General features: G+C 45.7%; 1 protein-coding gene across 2 annotated transcripts in view; it reads right to left on the bottom strand.

Annotated features, from left to right (window-relative positions):
• NELL1 (neural EGFL like 1) overlaps positions 1–18,783 on the bottom strand; it is an 830,042-nt gene extending 811,259 nt beyond the window's left edge. For both annotated transcript variants that reach the window (XM_044258965.1, XM_044258966.1), the window contains exons 1-2: positions 18,624–18,783; positions 9,486–9,614 (exon numbers count right to left, since the gene is read on the bottom strand). In XM_044258965.1, the coding sequence (XP_044114900.1) occupies positions 9,486–9,614; positions 18,624–18,678 (184 nt within the window). In that variant the 5' untranslated portion in view covers positions 18,679–18,783. The remainder of the gene's footprint in view (positions 1–9,485; positions 9,615–18,623) is intronic.
• Between the last annotated feature and the right edge of the window lie 286 nt (positions 18,784–19,069).

Raw genomic sequence — 19,069 nt, 5'->3', positions numbered from 1 at the left:
GATATACATTTAGTCACATAGCCACTGAATGATTTTCCAGACTATGCCACTGCAGGTGTTAATTTGCCCAAAGGGGAACTTGAAAACCCTCTCCACTCACACGGCTTTCTTCAGTTTTATTTTGGCAAAAGCAAAAATACCTATATTGGGGAGATGCTGGTATGTGAACTGAATCCCTCCACTAATTGATTAAATGCAAAGTTATACTAAATCACTCCACTCAAAGTGAGGTTGACTTGTAAATGCTCCCAGAGGTAATTAGTGACTAGGCGCATCCAATCAACAGAAAAAACAATTCAGACTTGGGCAATAGTGGGTGGCAGGAAATGTGGAAGATCAGCATTAAACAAACCCTTTGGGTAACTCCATCTTATTCAGATTTTCTAAGCATTAAGAGCTATAACTCAAGCTTCAAGTACTGTTTCGTGAAAATGATTCCACAAGAGCGGTGTATTTAATTCCTGTCCATTTTGCAAGGTCTGCTTCGGATGCTACCTCCTCCAAGGAGCCTTCCCCAAGTTATCCAGTGAGAAGTTTCTCTTCAGCATACTTGGGATCTTATCTATAATCCACTACAAAGACAGCTCTCCTCCCCTGTATAGGAGAGTGTCTAAGGGCATTCCGTGTCTGCCCTTCTAGACAATAACCTCACTGGGGTCAAGATCTCTCCCTTATTCATCTGTGTCTCCCACAACACCTAGCGTTAATCCCAGAATGCGGTAAGTGATAAAAGCCTCCATCATCCTGAAGTATCCCACATGAGCCTTTGTTCTATCTTGTCACGTAAAACATACGACTTGAAAGATACAATCTATTTTTTTTCTTTAGAAACTCTTCTAAAACAGACCTCCAGAAAGGTAGCATTTTCCTGACAGAAGGAAAAAAAAAAAAGCAACACATTAAAGAATCTTCACTCATGCATATTTTAAGTCACTTTTATAAAGGAGACACCAATGGACAGACACATTCTCCCAACTACTTAACAGCAAGGCACTGTCAGTCAGAGAGAAGTACAGTTCCAAACCCTCAGACCTTCTCTGAGTCCCATTCAAAGCAAAGCCGAGATTTTCTAAAACGATGTTTGCCACTCTAACGCTGGTATTTAGGATGTTTTTCAGCTTAGAGAAGATCTATGTCAGGCTCACACATAACCATTCATTCTCTCCGCCCCCATTCCCAACCTCCAGGAAAATATCATTTGTTTCAGGTAAGAAGGGAATAAAAATCGTACTTATTCAATTCTCTGCACTCCACAAGGACAACAGTGACAGAGACAACCTTAAAAGGCTGGCCAGCCCCCAAATAAATCCTATCAGGCTGTGGAGTTGGTATTCTAGGAGTGCTGCTAATTAAGTAAGCTTTCTACTTAAATTCATCAATATAATATTAACAGGCTAGCATGGAAATGAAGGTTTTCTTTCCCTCCCTTAATATATATATACTCAGAGCTGGACTTAGGATGGTGAAATATGAGAAGGAATAAAAATAAATGAAGGAAAGAATAATGAATTTGTGTTTTACACTGTACGCCTTTCAGTGTCTTCTCATACACTGTCATTTAATCCCTATACCCAGTCTATGTATTATTCTTCCCATTTCCAGGTAAGAAATCTGACACTTGAGAACATTAAGTGACATACCCACTAAGCACCCCAAAGTACTCCTTCAAGGTACTTCCATTTACTCATTGATAAAATGGGGCAATAAAAGTACTTACTTTATGTGGCTGTAAGGATGTGAGGATGATACAAATTGTTACATATAACGTCCTGATCCCTACTCTTCTGCCCCCTCCCCAGCCCCTCTGCTTTTCCCGCTATCTCAATCTACCACTGCAGGTTAACATCTGACACTAATAACACACAAGACAGATGATACACGTAGGAGAAGAAGGCCAAAGTTATACCCTATTACTTAAAAATGTATGAACTCCCATCCAATGAGAGCTCACGATGTACCAAATACAGGTGCAACACTTAAATGTATTAATTTATTTCATCCTCACTATAACAATATATAGCAGATACTATTATTATCCCACTTTATCAATGAGTAAATGGAAGTACTCTGAGGCAGTGAGTCAAGTAGCTTGCTAGTTGCTATCACGTATTACTACTGAAAGACGGAATTTTGTAGCTTGCCCATATTAAATGTGGCATAGTAAAAGAGTAAAATCTCAGAGCCTCTTCAGACCTGCACAGTCTAGCAGAGTAACTAACCCCAGCCACATAAAGCAACTGACCACTTGAAATATGGCTAGCATGGGCAAGGAAACAAATTTTTTTTTTATATTTTAATTAGATGAATTTATTTTATTTTTTAATTTTTCAGCATAACAGTATTCATTATTTTTGCACCACACCCAGTGCTCCACGCAATCCGCGCCCTCTCCAATACCCATCACCTGGTTCCCCCAACCTCCCACCCCCCGCCCCTTCAAAACCCTCAGATTGTTTTTCAGAGTCCATAGTCTCTCATGGTTCACCTCCCCTTCCAATTTCCCTCAACTCCCTTCTCCTCTCCATCTCCCCTTGTCCTCCATGCTATTTGTTATGCTCCACAAATAAGTGAAACCATGGACGAGACTGGAAGAGATTTATGCTGAGTGAAATAAGTCAAGGAAACAAATTTTTAATTTGAATTTGAATTAATCTGAATTTAAATTTAAAAGGAACATTCAGGGGCACCTGGGTGGCTCAGTGGGTTCAAGTCTCTGCCTTTTGCAGGGTCCTGGGATCGAGCCCCACATCAGCCTCTCTGCTCAGCGGGGAGCCTGATTCCCCCTCTCTCTCTACCTGTCTCTCTGCCCGCTTGTGATCTCTGTCTGTCAAATAAATAAATAAAATCTTTAAGAAAAAAAAAAAGGAATACTCAATGAAACAGGAGTTTTCAAAACATCGGTTATCAGTTACTGAAGGGCAGTAATCCTTGAAAAATGGAAAACAAGGGAGATGAGCCCTATCGTTACCCAAGCTTATTGCTCCAGGAGAGGTCCCAAGCTGGGTCAGAGCCCAGCAACTTCCCTGAGTTGAGGTGGGGAAGCAGAGAGTCAGGGGAAACCAAGTCACTTATATTGCATAGGAAAGTATACATGAATGGAAACAAAAGCAGAGGGGAAAAAATACAGATCTCTCTCAAGATCAGTACTCAGTGGATTACATGTACATGAGAAAACTACCCAAAAACACAGAACCAGCACCCAAAAGGTAACAGTGCTCAAAATACACACAGGAGAGAATACTACCTATTTCTACCACTGAAGCTGAAAACTCTCACAATTCATAGGGAATTGGGTTGAGCACATAGAATGTCTTACCTCAGTGATGGCAAATAATTAGCTCTACTCTAACTATTAACATTAGCACTGCTTTGGGCTATCTAAGAAACCTTATATGTAGGATCCAAAAAGATCAAACTGTTTCCCAGTAACTTTTTTTTTTTAAAGATTTTTATTTATTTATTTGACAGACAGATCACAAGTAGGCAGAGAGGCAGGCAGAGAGAAAGGAGGAAGCAGGCTCCCCTATGAGCAGAGAGCCCGATGCGGGACTCGATCCCAGGACCCTGGGATCATGACCTGAGGTGAAGGCAGAGGCTTTAACCCACTGAGCCACCCAGGTGCCCCTGTTTCCCAGTAACTTAACTGTGTCCTAGAAAGATACCATAAATATTTATAAGAATACAAAAACAGCCAGCACTAAACAAAGTAAAATAACAATGCCTGACATTCAGTCAAAAATTACCAGGCATGCAAGGAAGTAGTAATGAGGAGAAAAATTAATCAAGAAAAATTAACCCACCACTGATACAATAGAATTAGCAGTCAAGGACATTACAAGAGTTATTATAACTGTATTCCATCTATTCAAAAATTTAAAAGCAGACATGGAATACTTTTTCAAGAGTCAAAATAAATTTACAGAGATGAAGCCATAATATGTGAGATTAACAACAACAAAAAAAAAAAAAAAAAACACTAAATGATACTAATAGCAGACCCTACAGAAGAAAATTTTAGTGACCCTGAAAGTATCGCAAGAGAAACTATCAAAAATACTACAGAAAGAAAAATGAACTATAATTTTTGAAATGAACAGAATATCTGAAAACTATGGAACAACTTTAAGCAGCCAAACATACATGTAACTGGAGTCCCTAAAGAAGAGAGATGAGGACAGAAAAAAATACTTAAAGATATAATGGCCAAATTCTTTCCAAATTTGATGAAGTACAAGAGGTCTCACACAGGGATGCCTGGGTGGTTCAGTCATTTAAGCGTCTGACTTTGGCTCAGGTCATGATCCCAGCATCCTGGGATCGAGCCCTGCATCAGGCTCTCTGCTCAGCAGGGAGCCTGCTTCCCTCTCTCTCTGCCTGCCTCTCTGCCTACTTGTGATCTCTCTCTCTGTCAAATAAATAAATAAAAATCTTTGGGAAAAAAAAAGAAAAAGAAAGAAAGAAAGATCACCACACTGAGGTACACCATAATCAAATCACTCAAAATCAGTGAGAAAAAGAATCTTAAAATCAGAAGAAAGAAAATTACCTACAGAGGAACAAAGATAAGGTTATACAGATTTCTTGTGGGAAACAATGTACATGAGAAGACAATGAATCAACATCTTTAAAGTACTGAAAGGGGGAAAAAAGTGTCAACCCAGTATTCTATACCCAGCAAAAAAATCTTTCAAAAAAATGAAAACAAAATACTTTTTCAGACACACAAAATCCAAAAGTATTCATCACCAACAGACCTGCACTACAAAAAATGATGAAGGAAGTCCTTGAGACAGGATGAGAATGATAGCAGATGGAAATAAGAATCCACACAAGGTACCAAAAAAACAAAATAGTAACTACATGGGTAGTTATGTGATTGATTTTCTTATTATCTAAATTTTTTCAAAGATACTTGACTGATTAAACAGAAATAATAATGTGGGATGGGAAGTAAAATGTGTGATGATAGATTGATGACCAGGAGAAAAGAAGTAAACTATTGAAATGTTCCTATAATATACATGAAGTTGTATACTTTTACTTAAAGGTGGATTGTAATAGTTTAATGATGTATACTATAAAGCCTAAAGCAATCACTAAAATAATGAAACAGAGTTATAGCTAAAAAAGCAGCAAAGGAAATTAAATGAAATCATTGAAAAAAAAACTTTAATTAATCCGAAACAAGCCAAAAAGTGGAAAAAATTGAATAAAGAATACATAGGACAAATAGAAAATAAATAGGAAAAAGATAATTTAAATATAAACAGGTCAATAATGACATTAAATATAAATGGTCTAAATACCTGTAAAGACTCCAGAAGGAAGAGAGCTCTGCCAACACTTTGCTCCCAAAAGTCATTTGGGACTTCTCACATCCAAAACTATAAGATAATAAATTTGTTTTGTTTCAAGCCACTCAATTTGTGGCAATCTGTTACAGCAAAACAGAAAACTAATACAGATTTTTTCACCTACAAGTAGGATGCTCCCATAACAAATCAACTAAAAACATGGGAGTGGCTCTGGAATTGAATAATGAGCAGAGGCTGAAAACATTCTGAAAAGCATGACAGAAAGCCCTGGCTGCCACTAACAAACTGTTAGTGGAAATATGGATGTTAAAGACTCTGCTAGTGAGAACTCAAAATGCAGTAACAGGGTGGTAGAGAAAACCTATATCATCCTAGGGAATACTTAAACCGTTGAGAACAGACCATTGGTAGAAACATGGACATTAAAAATGCTGCTGGTAAGGGCTAAAAAGGAATGGAAACTGGAAGACACAGGATCCTGGTTACATAGTGATAAAAAGCTTAGCTAAATTGTGTCCTGGAAGAACACAGAAATCAAAACTGGTAAAAGGTGAACTTGGATATTTAGCTAAGGAGATTTCCAAGCAAAGTGCTGAAGGTGCAGTCTGGTTTCTCCTTGTTGCTTAGAGTAAAAGATGAGAGGAAATAGAGAGAGGGAGTGAAGAGCTGATGAGCAGGAAGAAACTAGGGCCTGAGGAATGGGAGAACTCTCAGCCTACCTAGACTGCAAAAGACAATAAAATGAGGAGATTCACTGTCAGGAAATTCTGCTCTGGGGTGAAAACCACAGGTGTAGCTGACCAACCTTTTGCTAGTGCTTCTGAAGGATCAAGTTTAGAAGATTCAGTGACACAGAGGTCTTTCTGGAGAGATCAGGTATGTGACTCATGGATCCCCTCAGCCATCTTGGCACAGGACAGGAACAGAGATGGGGCTATCTAAGAAAGACCTCTTGTCCAATGGACAGGAGACCCTAAAGTTTCCTGAGAATGTTACAGCAGAAACACTGCCAACTTGGACTGAAGGAAACCTCTGAAAGATGAAATGAGAAAAAGCTGACAGACTTTGAAAATTCTACAGGCAGGAAACAGGCTGATAAAACTATTCAACAACAAACACATGCTATGCTGCCTGAAAAAGGAAGAATAACTCAAAGGAATGAGTCACAGGCCCAGAAGTCAGAGCCAAGGACCACACAGGATTACTTCCAAGCCCCAAAATTCAACATAGTTTGCCCTGCTGGAGTTCAGAATTCCTTGGGATCAGTGGCCCCCTTCTTCTTCCGATTTCCATTCTATTATCAGGTCTACCTATTACAGGTATCCTACACTTGTCCCACCATTTTATTTGGGAAGCAGATTACCTGTCTCCTACTTTTCACAGATCCATAGATGGAGAGGAGTCTTCCCCCCAAATTTATGATAATCAGAGTCAGAGTCATACCTGATTTAGATTATGTAGAAAATGAGATTTGGAATTTTTCATCTGATGAGACTGGATAAGGAGACTTTTGGGAAATACTGGGGTGAGGTGAAGGTATCCTGCATGTGGAACAGACTTGAACCTTTGGGGACTAGAGGGTGGACCGTGTGGTGAGCACAATAATGGCTCCCAAAGATGTTCGTGTCCTAACTGCCAGAACATGTAAATATGTTACCTTACATGGCAAAGCGGTTTTAGCCGATGATTAAATTACAGATCTTGACGTGCAGAGATTGCAGCTGGGTAATCCAGGGAGGCCCAGTGCAATCACAAGGAGCCTTAAGGGAAAGTCCTCCTCGGTCAATCTCCCATAATGAAGTTACTCTTCCCACCAAAGAAGCTGAAAATCCCTCCCCACAGCCGGAGCTGCCGGACATCCCAGAGGCAGATGCCAAAGCAAAGATCACATAAAGTAACAGAATTCTTGCTTAAGAAGCTAACACATGCAGAATAAATAAATGAATGAATAGTGAGTCAAGTAGGCAATAAGCCTTTCATGGAGCACATGAGACAGAGGAAATTTTAATTCAATTAAAAATGTGTATTTATCACCTACTATATGCCATGCATGGTACTTGGTTCTAGGGAAGTAGGGATGTATCCAAATAGAAATGACTTCTGCCTTCATGAAGCATGACCTCTCAACAGTAAATGAGCAGACCTTGTACAAGGCAAAAAGAAAAGTAACTCCATTTGTATTCTCTTAACCATACCCAGCTTAAAAAGCCAATTCCTTAGTAAGAGTAAATGGATGTTAGCATACCCCTGATCTTGTTATGTATCATCATATAATATCTGTATTATTTATTATATACCATTAACAAGACCTAAGTTATCTCTAGAGTAAATACGTAAATCTCAGCTCTTAATGTTGGTCCAGCCGTTCTAAAAAAATCCTTTTTTTTACTTACTTATTTGAGAAAAAGAGCTCACAAGTAGGCAGAGAGGCAGGCAGAGAGAGAGAGGGAAGCAGGTTCCCCACCAAGCAGGGCTTGATCCCAGGACTCTGAGATTATGACCTGAGCTGAAGGCAGAGGCTTTAACCCGCTGAGCCACCCAGGTGCCCCTAAAATGATCCTTTGTGCTGTCTTCACAAAAGGCTGACTGAAAAGAACCATGCCAGAACTTTTCAGAAGAATACCCAAGCTGCCTCCCTATCATATCCAATGAGGTCACTCCCTGCAGTGACCTTCACAAAGACCCCCCCCTGTTCTGAGAGTAGATTATGAAATGATTGACCTGATGCTACACCGAGGAGAAGAATTACAATCGTTCACAAGTGTACATGGCCTCCCACCTATCAGAACAGATACCGGCCATAAACCATCAATGTGTCTAAGCCTCTGGGTATCAACTAAATATCCGTTCTGCCTACAGGGTCCAAGATAACCCAGCCCCTGCCGGCCTCTCCAGCCACTGGCCACCATTTAGCCACACTAGACACCATTCTATTGGTTTCTGCTCTCAGACCTTCATTCACACTACTTTCCCTGCCCACAGTGCTCTGAATTCCCACCCCTCCCTACACCAGGCTGGCTCTTCATTTCTCAGGTCTCTGCCGACGCATCAATTTTCCAGGTAACCTTTACCTGACCACTACTGTCTCTCCACGCTGGTTCAATCAGATCTCCCTGTACTACTTTGTTTTGGCAGCCTATACATCCCCTTCCTAGTAAGTACAGCAACTGTAATTCAATAATTCCTTGTGCACGGTTTCTCCCACTATATTTTAGAACGGGCTGCACCTGTCGTATGGCAATCCCACTATTAGCATGTTGCGCGGTACACAGCACGAGTTCTGTACTAATGGCCAGGACTCACTGCAGAGCTACTAGAGGTATCGGACACAGTTTTAACCACTTCGCTGGATTAGCTCCTCTACTGCTTATAACGTCCCCATGAAAGAGGTACGTTAGTGTTTTAGATGAGGACACAGGCACAGTAAGGCTGAACGATTGCCCAAAGTCTCAAAGCCAATAAGCGGTAGCACTGGAATTTGCTCTCAGGCAGTCAGGCTTTTAAGAAGCACACTACACGGGGCGCCTGGGTGTTTCAGGTGGTTAAGTGTCTGCCTTCTGCTCTGGTCATGATCCCAGGGTCCTGGGATCAAGCCCTGCACAGGGCTCCCTGCTTCCCCCCTTCTCCCTTACTCTGCTATCTCTTGCTATCTGTGTCTCTCTTAAATAATAAATAAATAAGAAACCCACTACACTCCCTTGATAACTGAGAACCAAGTAAGCTGCACTCCTAAGAGAATGCAGCCATAAAACATCCTCTGTGCTCATGTACCCATTAAATAGGAGAGAAAATACATGAAGAAGACTAGGTATAGATATAGTATAGACATGGGTAAAGATAAGGGTAATCGTTGAAGACATATCCTGTAAAAATAATATGGCTGGCCAACGGCTTTCAAGACCTTTGCAGTTTCATTCAACTTTAGATCCCCACCAAAATACCCAAGGAAATGTGTCACCACCAAAAACCAACTACTTCTAGTGCCCCCTCCCACCCCCATGACACCCCTCAGTTATCTGAACCCTGTTGACATTTCTGAACATACTTATGACAGGAACACAAGAGAAATAGCGGAGATGAGCCCGAGACACACACACACCACAGGAACACTCCCCAGACAGATTCTCTTCCCCAAGCTCTGCCTCCATCTGAAGAAGGAGGGGCCTTTACCTTGAAATAAATACGCCTTGCTGGCATTGTGCAATCCGGACACCTGAGTGACTCCACGGGTCGTGTTCACGAGGTCGAGCTCGGTGATAATATCCACCTGCCGGTCAGGGTCCGTCCCAAAGCCCACCACTGAAAAGGAACAGAGAGGTTGTCTTGGCTTCAAATACAGACTGTTGCAGCAAAACAGAACAGAAATTACAGAGGCCAAGAGGGGCAGGGAGTACAAGGAGGCCAGTGATGAGTGGTGGTCAGGCTACCTTCTGGGGTGGAAAGGCAGAACAAGTCTTTGCTCCGCGGCCCCTGTGATATTGGAGTTTCTTTGTCCCTTTCCTCCTTACCCCCCATTCATTATGGATTGAGGACCCCTTATCCAAAACCCTCAGAGCTTAGTAGATTTCAGATTCAGAATGTATCATATGTTGGAAAGGTATTATGTCCTAAACGCTACATTTTATGTAACACCCTAACCAAAATCTGAAGCAGTACCCCATAATCAAACATCTTATTTTTTAGAGGTACAACGTTCTCTTCTGGCTGGCTAAACAAAGATTATACACAGCCTCGTGTCAGTTAAGGTCAAGTTTCGCCACCAAAAGGGTCCAGTTCAGGGTAGCGTTTGCTGTCATGTGACTTATGAAGAAACTTCGGGCTTCCAAATTCTTTCAGATCCAGGGATGGTGTCTACAGGATCATGGCCCTGATCTGCCTGCTTCTGAAAGTGATACTATAATAATTAAGATGGTAACAAAACCTGACACCACCATCACCCATAAACACCTCCTTGGGCCACTCCCCCTGCATCAGGCACAGCCGCCCTGATATCAAGGAGGATGACAGAAAACACTCCTGTCCCTGTTGGAGTAGAGTGGCAAAAGGGTTGGCCAAAAAAAAAAAAAAAAGAAACAAGAGGTGTTCCTTCCCCCCAAGGGGATTCCTGAAGGTAAAGTTAAATTCCCTGACAACTCTGTTGGAAAACCTTTGTGCAGAGAAATGTGGCCACAAGCCCCCATCACCTATCTGAGAAAGGCAAATGCAGAAGGCCATCTCTCACCCAGGGGGCGTTCTGTGCAATGACACACACATGATTGCAAAGTGACTTCCAATTCTACGTATTAATAAGGCTAGAGATCACTGGAAGGGGCTGTGGGTAAGCCATTCATAAGGGCAGCATCTATCTACACTTAACATCTCAGCAGTGCAATTCTGACTGCACAGTCGGAAATGTTTTAATCAGCAACAGCTGTCAACTTCTGTCTGCTGGCAATGCAATTGCCGAGGCAAGATCTGGAAATCCAATGTGTCCGAGAGAGACTGAGTGAATGATGATCAGGACATCATGGGCTATTGCAACGTCATCTGTCCTCCCGCCTTCACCCCTGGCCCCACAGATGTGGGGAAGGAAGCTGGTACACCCTCTTTTCCTATAAAGAAAACAGGAGCTGCTACAGCTACAGAGCCTTGGGCTAGGAATGGGTGCCAAGTTAGACAAAAGGGTTAATTCGAAGGCAGGGTACATAATCTGCATTCTTGGTTTCTGTCCGGTTTCTTCTTGTCCTCTGAACTGAAGGTTCAATCTCCCCCTTCCCAATGCAGTTCATTATGAGACCAGTTTCCTCAAGGACAGCTCTTTCTTCTACTCATTCTGTATTCATTCATTCATTCATTCATTCATTCATTTATTCATGCAGTAACTTTTCAACAGGCTTTAGCGAGAGCTTACAACGTAACACAGTGCTGGGCACTGGAGATGTCCTCACTGAGCACACATTCCTGAGCCAAAGTGTGAAGACGGGCAAAAAATAATAATAATAATAATTTAAGATGGCAATAAATGCCACACAGGAAATAAAACAGAGTCACAGAATACAAAGCAACTTGGGTGGGGCTTTAGAAAGAACAGTCAAGGAGGGTTCCTTTGAGCTGAAACCTGACTGCCCGCAGGGGTAGACAGAGGCCAGATCTGGGGAGACAGGTTTCCAGGAATAGAGAGTGGGCTCTCACCCACTGCAAACCAAGAAGAGACTGGGCATATTTGGGGAACAGAGAAAGGCCAGCGTGGCCAGAGCAGAACGGGCAGAGAGTGGTAGAAAATGAGGCCAGAGAGTAGGGCATGCCTTTTGAGCCACTGGAAGGAGATGGGTAATCTAACTGCAATAGGAAATCACTGGAGGGCTTACGGTGTGTGTTGAAGAGGAAAAGGAGGAGGAGATCCTCCTACTTTACATCATGATCTCCCTTAAGCTCCCCTCCTTCTTGTTCATTCCTCACACAGACCCCGTTCACAAAGACGGATCAAACACCTACTCTGTGCAAAGGACTGAGTGGATGGGTGTCCATCAGCCAAAGTCATAGCCTCAGGAGCCTCTGATGGACACCGGAGATGTTTTTCTCCAAGTGAGCTCAGATATCAGCAGTTCTGTGATCACCTTGAAAAGGCAGGGGAAGAACTAATATTTCAGTCTGATCTATCATGTTGTACACCTATATGGCAGAAATTAAATCAAGAGGGATCTTAGAGGACCTCCAAGCTGTCTTCCTCTGGCTGGGAATAAGGGAAGTGATCCAGGGAACATGCCCTTAGCTGGACACAAGAAGACAGAAGTGTCCCCGGAGCCCCAGTGTCCCTGGAGCCCCAGTGCCTCGCACAGGGGCTAACAGAAGGTACGCCCTGAATTTAGGACCTAAATAATGAACTAAAGAGTGCATGCAGCTTTACTGCTCTGGTACAATGACCTCCAAGTAATGTGCATTTCGAGACAGACCACCAGATGACAGGATGGCATTCAGGCCAAGGAAATGTTCTTGAAAACCTGTGGTTGAGGATATTGCTGCTATGAACATTGGGGTCCATATGCCCCTTCTTTTTACTGCATTGTATCTTTAGGGTAAATACCTAGTAATGTGACTGCTGGGCCATAGGGGAGCTCTATTCTTCACATCTTGAGGAACCTCCATGCTGTTTTTCAGAGTGGCTGCACCAGCCTGCATTCCCACCAACAGCACAAGAGGGTTCCCCTTTCTCCGCATCCTCACCAACACTTGTTGTTTCCTGACTTGTTAATTTTAGCCATTCTGACTGGTGTGAGGTGATATCTCATCGTGGTTTTGATTTGTATTTCCCTGATGGCTAGAGATGTTGAGCACTTTTTCATGTGTCTGTTGGCCATTTGGATGTCTTCTTTGGAGAAGTGTCAACCTGTGGAAGGAGCTGAGATGCCCTTCAACAGGCGAATGGATACAAAAGATGTGGTCCACATATACAAGGGAATATTACTCAGCCATCAGACACGATGAATACCCACCATTTGCGTGGACATGGATGGAACTGGAGGGGATTATGCTAAGTGAAGTAAGTCAAGCAGAGAAAGACATTTATCATACGGTTTCACGATTTCACATACGGAATATAAGGAATAGCATGGAGGACCACAGGGGAAGGGAAGGAAATCCTAAGGGGGAGAAATCAGAGACAGAGATGAATCATGAGAGACTGTGGACCCCCAGGAAACAACCTGAGGGCTTCGGAGGGGAGGAGAGTAGGGGCACCGGGTAACAGGGTGATGGGTATTGAGGAAGGCATGTGCTGTGATAAGCACTGTGTGTTGTAAGTAATGAATCACTGAACACTACATCAGAAACTAATGATGTACTCTACAGTGGCTAACAAAATAAAAAAAAAATAAATTATGAGGAAAAAAACCTGTGGTTGACTGAATTATTGGATTCAAATCTTTACCCCTCCCAGAGCCACACCCTTTGCTGTGTGGCTTTGCAGTTCCTTCCACTCGAGTGAAAGTAAACCTCTGTTTCCTTTGACTTTGAGCCTTGCCATATAACTTGCTTCAATCACTGGGATGCCTGGGACGTCAGCAATGTTAAACGAGCAGAGGCTTGACCATGCTTGTGGGGCATGGCCTGATGTCTGGTACCCCTGCACCATGAACATGGCCCCACTGGTCCAAGGAGACAGAGGCACATGGAGCAGACACCCCACTTGAGTTTGGCACCATGCTGAGCCAAACCTGACCTAGATGAGCCAGGAACACAGGAACAGAACAACCTACAGAAACGTGAACCAAAATAAATGTTGTTTTAAGCCACTGCGTTCCAGATGGTTTGGTATGCAATAATATTGGGGCAGCGGTTGACCGAAGCAGGGACTAAAGACCCACTATAACTGACATCCTTAAAATGCTCCCGGATGAGTTGAGGGAAATTGGACGAGGAGGTGAACCATGAGAGACTATGGACTCTGAAAAACAATCTGAAGGTTTTGGAGAGGTTGGGGATGAGAAGTTGGGTGATCCTGGTGGTGGGCACCACGGAGGGCACGGATTGCATGGAGCACTGGGTGTGTGGTGCATAAACAATGAATCCTGGTACACTGAAAAGAAATTAAAAAAATAAAAAATTTAATTTAAAAAAAAGAAAGAAAGAAAAAAAAAGTGCTCCCAGACTAGGAGTCCTGCAAACTAGACGAGCCTAAAAGGCACCGAAACAGATTCTGTAGCACTAGCAGAACTCCCCGTGGTTGCCCTTGGATCCCTGTCCCCAAATGAGGACACAGCATGCTCCATCCACAAAGTGTTGTGGGAAGGACATGAAACCAAGAGCCAGTTTCATTCCTGTCTCTTCCCCCTACTAACCCCCGGAAAAATAACTTCGCTTCTCTGAGCCTCGGTTCCCTCCTCTATAAAATGAGGATGGTCATAACTGCCTCCCAACCTCCTAAGGTTTTGATGATAGCTATGGGAATATGCCTAGCATATACGTGGTGCCCAGCTGGGCTTTGCTGCATCTCTCTTTCATAAGACAGCTCCCTGGTCCTCAACTCCACTGGAATTGTGCAAAACATACAGATGTCCCTCTTCCTCCCAAACCCTCCACATGCCCAACTGACCTGGAAGGGCTTCTCACTCTGGCTGTGCTTGGGGAAATCTAAATATTAAGTCTATACTCATTCCTCCTTGACAGCCAACAAGTAAAGGGATCCGCTGGTTTTAGGATAACTGCATTGTTCTTGTTACGAAAACATCCCATAAAAACAGAACAAGAGAAATCAATTAGGCTTCCAGATACACTTTTCTTCTCTCCCTTTAATTGGTCTCCCTCCTGATAAAAACGTCCTGTGCCAACAGCAGGATGTGTAGAACGACAGCACTTTACACACTGCCTAGGGAATCAGAAAACCTATTAATAAGGTAGCATTTACATGGCCTCTCCTGAACCTAATGCAGTATGAGAGCACTGGTTCCATAAAAATAATTTTTTTTTACTTTAATGTTTCTGCTTCTTGTCCAAGCATGGAGCTCCTGCCCTTTCCAAGGAAACCCTATTAAAGTTCTCTACTTTGGCCACAACTGCTCTACAAATGACTGAAGCTGGGAACTGGAATTAGGCAGGATAAAACACTTCTGGGGAAAAACATTCTTTAAAACCTGGAAGGCAGCGTGTTACTGGCGGAGAGACACTTGAGTTCTGGCTCTGGGATTCAGAATCTCCACCCTAATCTCCCGGGACACCTGCTACTGCTGGCCACCCCACCGTCCTGGCCAGGGAGCGCTCAGGGCCAAAGGCCGTGCAGCACACCTTCAGGGCCCCGGGCCTAAGCTCCCAAGCAAATCCTCCCGAGCCTGGCTCACTCCACATGTAATCCGGGCTCACTGTCTGCGATGGCAGCTCTTTTCTCCTGGTCAACACACAGGGATGGGATGCTGCAGAGCTGTTCCCAGACCTCATGTAACAGCAGGGTTTCACCACCAGTTGATGGATTCACACCCCTGGACCCCTGCAAAGTTCCCCGAAAGCAATATCCTTGAAGAACATGCTCTATGCCTGTTCCAAGTCAGCCAAATACTACACGTAATCCCAGCAGGCGAGGCGGGGGGGCTCTGTTCACGGCTCTCTTATTCTGGAGTTAATGAAGAGCCAGTAAAGTGGCTCAAAAAGAAAAGGCTCTCCTTTCCAGCAGGTGGCAGCAAAAGGCAGCAAAAGGGGCCCCAGGGGCTTCCCCACTGCCACTCACCCCCCAACCACCACCACCACCACCATCAGCCTGGCCTGGTGACCAAAACAAAGAGGAAAGGGAATTTGGGTATTAATCACACAGCCCAGCCATCCATCGGAGAAAAATCAGGGACCTAATAATAATGTAGTCTTCTAAACTGTCCTTATTAAGCATGTACCTGGAAATCCCAGAATGATCTTTCACCCAGAAATAACAAGACCTGGAGAACAGCACCTCCTATCTTGACTCCATTTTAGTCTCTTAAAACAAGGTCCCTGAACAATGAGCAATTGAAGCAGCTTCCTGTGACACCTATCATTAGATCTTTTCATATGTAACCGCTACTGCACTGCAGTGCTGCTTTAATTAAAATGTGCCTGATATCATCTATTCATTTCCATTAAAAGGCGCTGATATCTGAGCAGCTCACTAAGTGAACCACATGTTTATTTCATCCTGGACTGTTAACAGCCCAGACACCAATTGTCCCACTTGACAAATAAACTTTCTGAGCGGCTGTTTGGATCCTGATAAACTAATCACGAGTCAGCCTCTGCTACCAAAGAGAATGAAGGTTTGATGCAGGGATGGTGGGTCCTGGGCAAATCAAAGAGGCTGCCACCCCCCCCCAAGAAAAATGCTGATGGCACCCCTTCAAGAGACAAGAAATTGTAAGTAAAGGACTTGAGATATAATTCCAAACCACCCGCTCCCCGCCATCCTGATTCTTCTGATACTTTTTGCAGAAGCAGTATGTGGCCTCTGGCATTCAAGAAGTGCCAAGGGGCACAGAAAACCCACGCTCCCTAGCAACTGCCATAACCCATAGGGCAGACCCTCCCATGCTCCCCCTGCCTGTGCACAGCCTCCGCCCTCCACCTGGAATGCCTTGCCCCACTCTGCCCAACTGGAAAACTCCCTGTAAAGCCTTCAAAACACCCCCCCTTACATGTCACCTCCTGATTAAAGCCTTCCCTGACCACCAACCACTCCTCCCCAAAATTCATTCCTACCATTTCTCCTCCTTGCTTTCAATGAAACTTCTTATACTCCCTCCTCTCCTACCACCCACCGTGTCCCCCTTCAAGCTATAGGGGGGAAAAAACGTTTTCTAGTTTCTACCTAGATTTTCAACTAAGCTTTAAGTTCCTGTAAGTCAAGAAGGACCAAGTCGTTTCCTCTCTGCATAACCAATCCTGGCATCCAGCAAGGCGCTCAACTGTTCTTTGAATAAATACATGAATGAATCTTTGCTACAACAGAATTTTTACAAGATTGAAAAGGGTTTAGTGTGGGGAAGGGGAAAGACTGTGTTCTTCAAGGTCTTCAAGAGCAATGCACCCCGGAGACCTCGGCCATTCCGGATGGGGGCACTTTTTGCCGACTTTTCAAAGAACTAATGAGAACAAAGGATTTGGGCAAACCGGTAACGACGTGCACTTGCGGATATGAAACGACCAAGGAGCTGCCCCCTCCCCCATCTGTGTCTCTCTCTTCCGTTCCTCCATTAAAATGCCCACCAGCACCAGATTCTCCGCGCACGGGACTGGTAGTGCATGTTCTGCATTAGCCTCGCCCGTCCTGATTTTCTGGGGGCGCATTTCTTCCGCTGTGTTCTTGGTTTTAAAGCCTAGTCCATCCCGAGGTGCCCATACCCAAGAAGCAACTATTCCAGGCTGGACTGAGCCTGACTGCCTCTGAAGCCTTGGGAAGCTCGGACGAAGACAGGAAAAGGGAGGAGGATTCCTTTTGTCCCTGGAGAAGTCTACACCCGTTGCTCTTCCATTAAGCAAAGGGAAAGCTGCTACCCTCTCACCTGGGTAGACGAACGCCCAACTTTGTACCCTCAGGCGGGCTAACTGCCAAAGAGGAGCGCCTAGGGCGCAGGCGGAGGGAACTTTCAGGCCAACCAAGGCATGGCACCCTCCCCCGCCCTTTCCCCATAAACTTGCTGCCTGGCCCGGGAAGGAGGCAAGGCCTCTAAAAAGGGAAATGAGAGTGGTTTTAAAAAGATAAGATAAGAACAGATAAGATAAGATAAGATAAGATAAGAGGAAGAGTGACTACTCGCCGGTTCTGGGATGCAAGGTCGGCAGCGCATACTAAGGCTGGCTAGCACAGGAATAAAAATTCGCCACGCTCCCACCCCCAACCCCCCCCCCGCATCGGAGGGCTGTATTTTTTGCCTATACTGTGCCTCATCCACCCCACCCAACCCAACCCCCACCTTCCCACCTCTACTATGAGACCCGCAGAGAAGACAACCGAGAACGGGTCTCCAAACCCCATGAGATATGGGGTTGGGGGCGAGCGGGAGCGGATGGAAGGAGGTGCTCTTAAGAGTCCTCACAACTGCGTCTCTGGAGGCAGAACGAAGTGGGGACTTCAGAAATTACGCCAGTTATCCTAGTCCTCCCTCCACAATCCCCAACCGCAATTATAGCAAGGGGAAACTGGCTGGAAGCTTGAGAAAATCTCCCTGGATTGTCTCCACGGTTCCAATTCCCACCAATTATTGTTCGTCCAGCCCCTGGGGACAGGGTGGAAAGGGAGAGAACGCTCTTGGGAGTTGACCCCGGGGAGAGTCAGGAGGGGACAAGGCGAGACCACAGAATGCCGCGGCTCGCCCGCAGCCCTCACCCCGTGCTGTGCCCTCCCGGGCCGCGGCCGCGCCCGCCCGCCGGCCGGAAGCGCTCTCTCTGCGGGCGCGACTCCCGCGGCTGCCCCTTCCCTGCACGGCCCGCGCTGTCAGAGCGGTTTCCACCGCACCTTTCAAGTTCGGGGGCGTGGGGCTCGCGGGCAAAACCTGCGGTGGTTTCGACCCGGAAGCTGGCTACTAGGAGCAGGAGGGTGCGCCGGCTCGGCCGCGCCCCTCACTCCCGCGTCCGCGAGGCCGCGTCTCCAAGGAAGGGAGCACTCATGGGGGCTTCTTCCAGCCCGTGAGTCCCACTTCTCACCCTTTCACCTGGAGCAGGGCAGAGAGATCCGGGGCACCCATCCACACCGCGCCGCCCTTCCCGGACCAGCACGGAGCTCGTCTCCAGGTCTCCCAATGCCTGTGCGGGCACTGGGCACAGCGGCGCGACTCCCCCCTTCCCCTGGATGCCTCCGCCCGCCCCAGCCGTGCTTACCTGTCCTGGCGGTGCAAACACAGAACCACACAACTAAAATCACATCTCTCGGCATCGCTCCCGAGGGTGCCCGCCAAACGGGGCGCGCGGAAACCAGGAGGAAACAAATGCGTCTGGATCTCGAGGCGCGCCGGGCACGGAGCCGCCAAACTTGCTAGCGGGCGGCGGGGGAGGTGGCTCGGCAGCGCCGGGTGCTGCGCTCGGGGATCGCGCCCGGCAAGGCGGCCCCGGCCGCCCCGCCCCCAGCCCGCCCCCCACCGCGGGCGGCGGCGGCGCGGGGCTCGAGCCCCGGCCCCCGCTGCGGCTGCGCCCGCCTCGGAGCTGGGGCGGGAGCGCGGGGCTCGGCCACTCCGGCAGGTTGCGCTCGGCGCTGGGATCGGGTTCTCCTGCTTTGCCCGCCGAGCTGCGAGCACCCAGGAGGGAGGCGCGGAAGCCGCTACTACCGG

The sequence above is a fragment of the Neovison vison genome, chromosome 7 (genome assembly GCF_020171115.1).
Source record: "Neovison vison isolate M4711 chromosome 7, ASM_NN_V1, whole genome shotgun sequence".
In the NCBI taxonomy this organism is placed as follows: Eukaryota; Metazoa; Chordata; class Mammalia; order Carnivora; family Mustelidae; genus Neogale; species Neogale vison.
The sequence above is the reverse complement of the archived record's forward strand: the minus strand, read 5'-3'. Positions and strand labels throughout refer to the sequence as shown.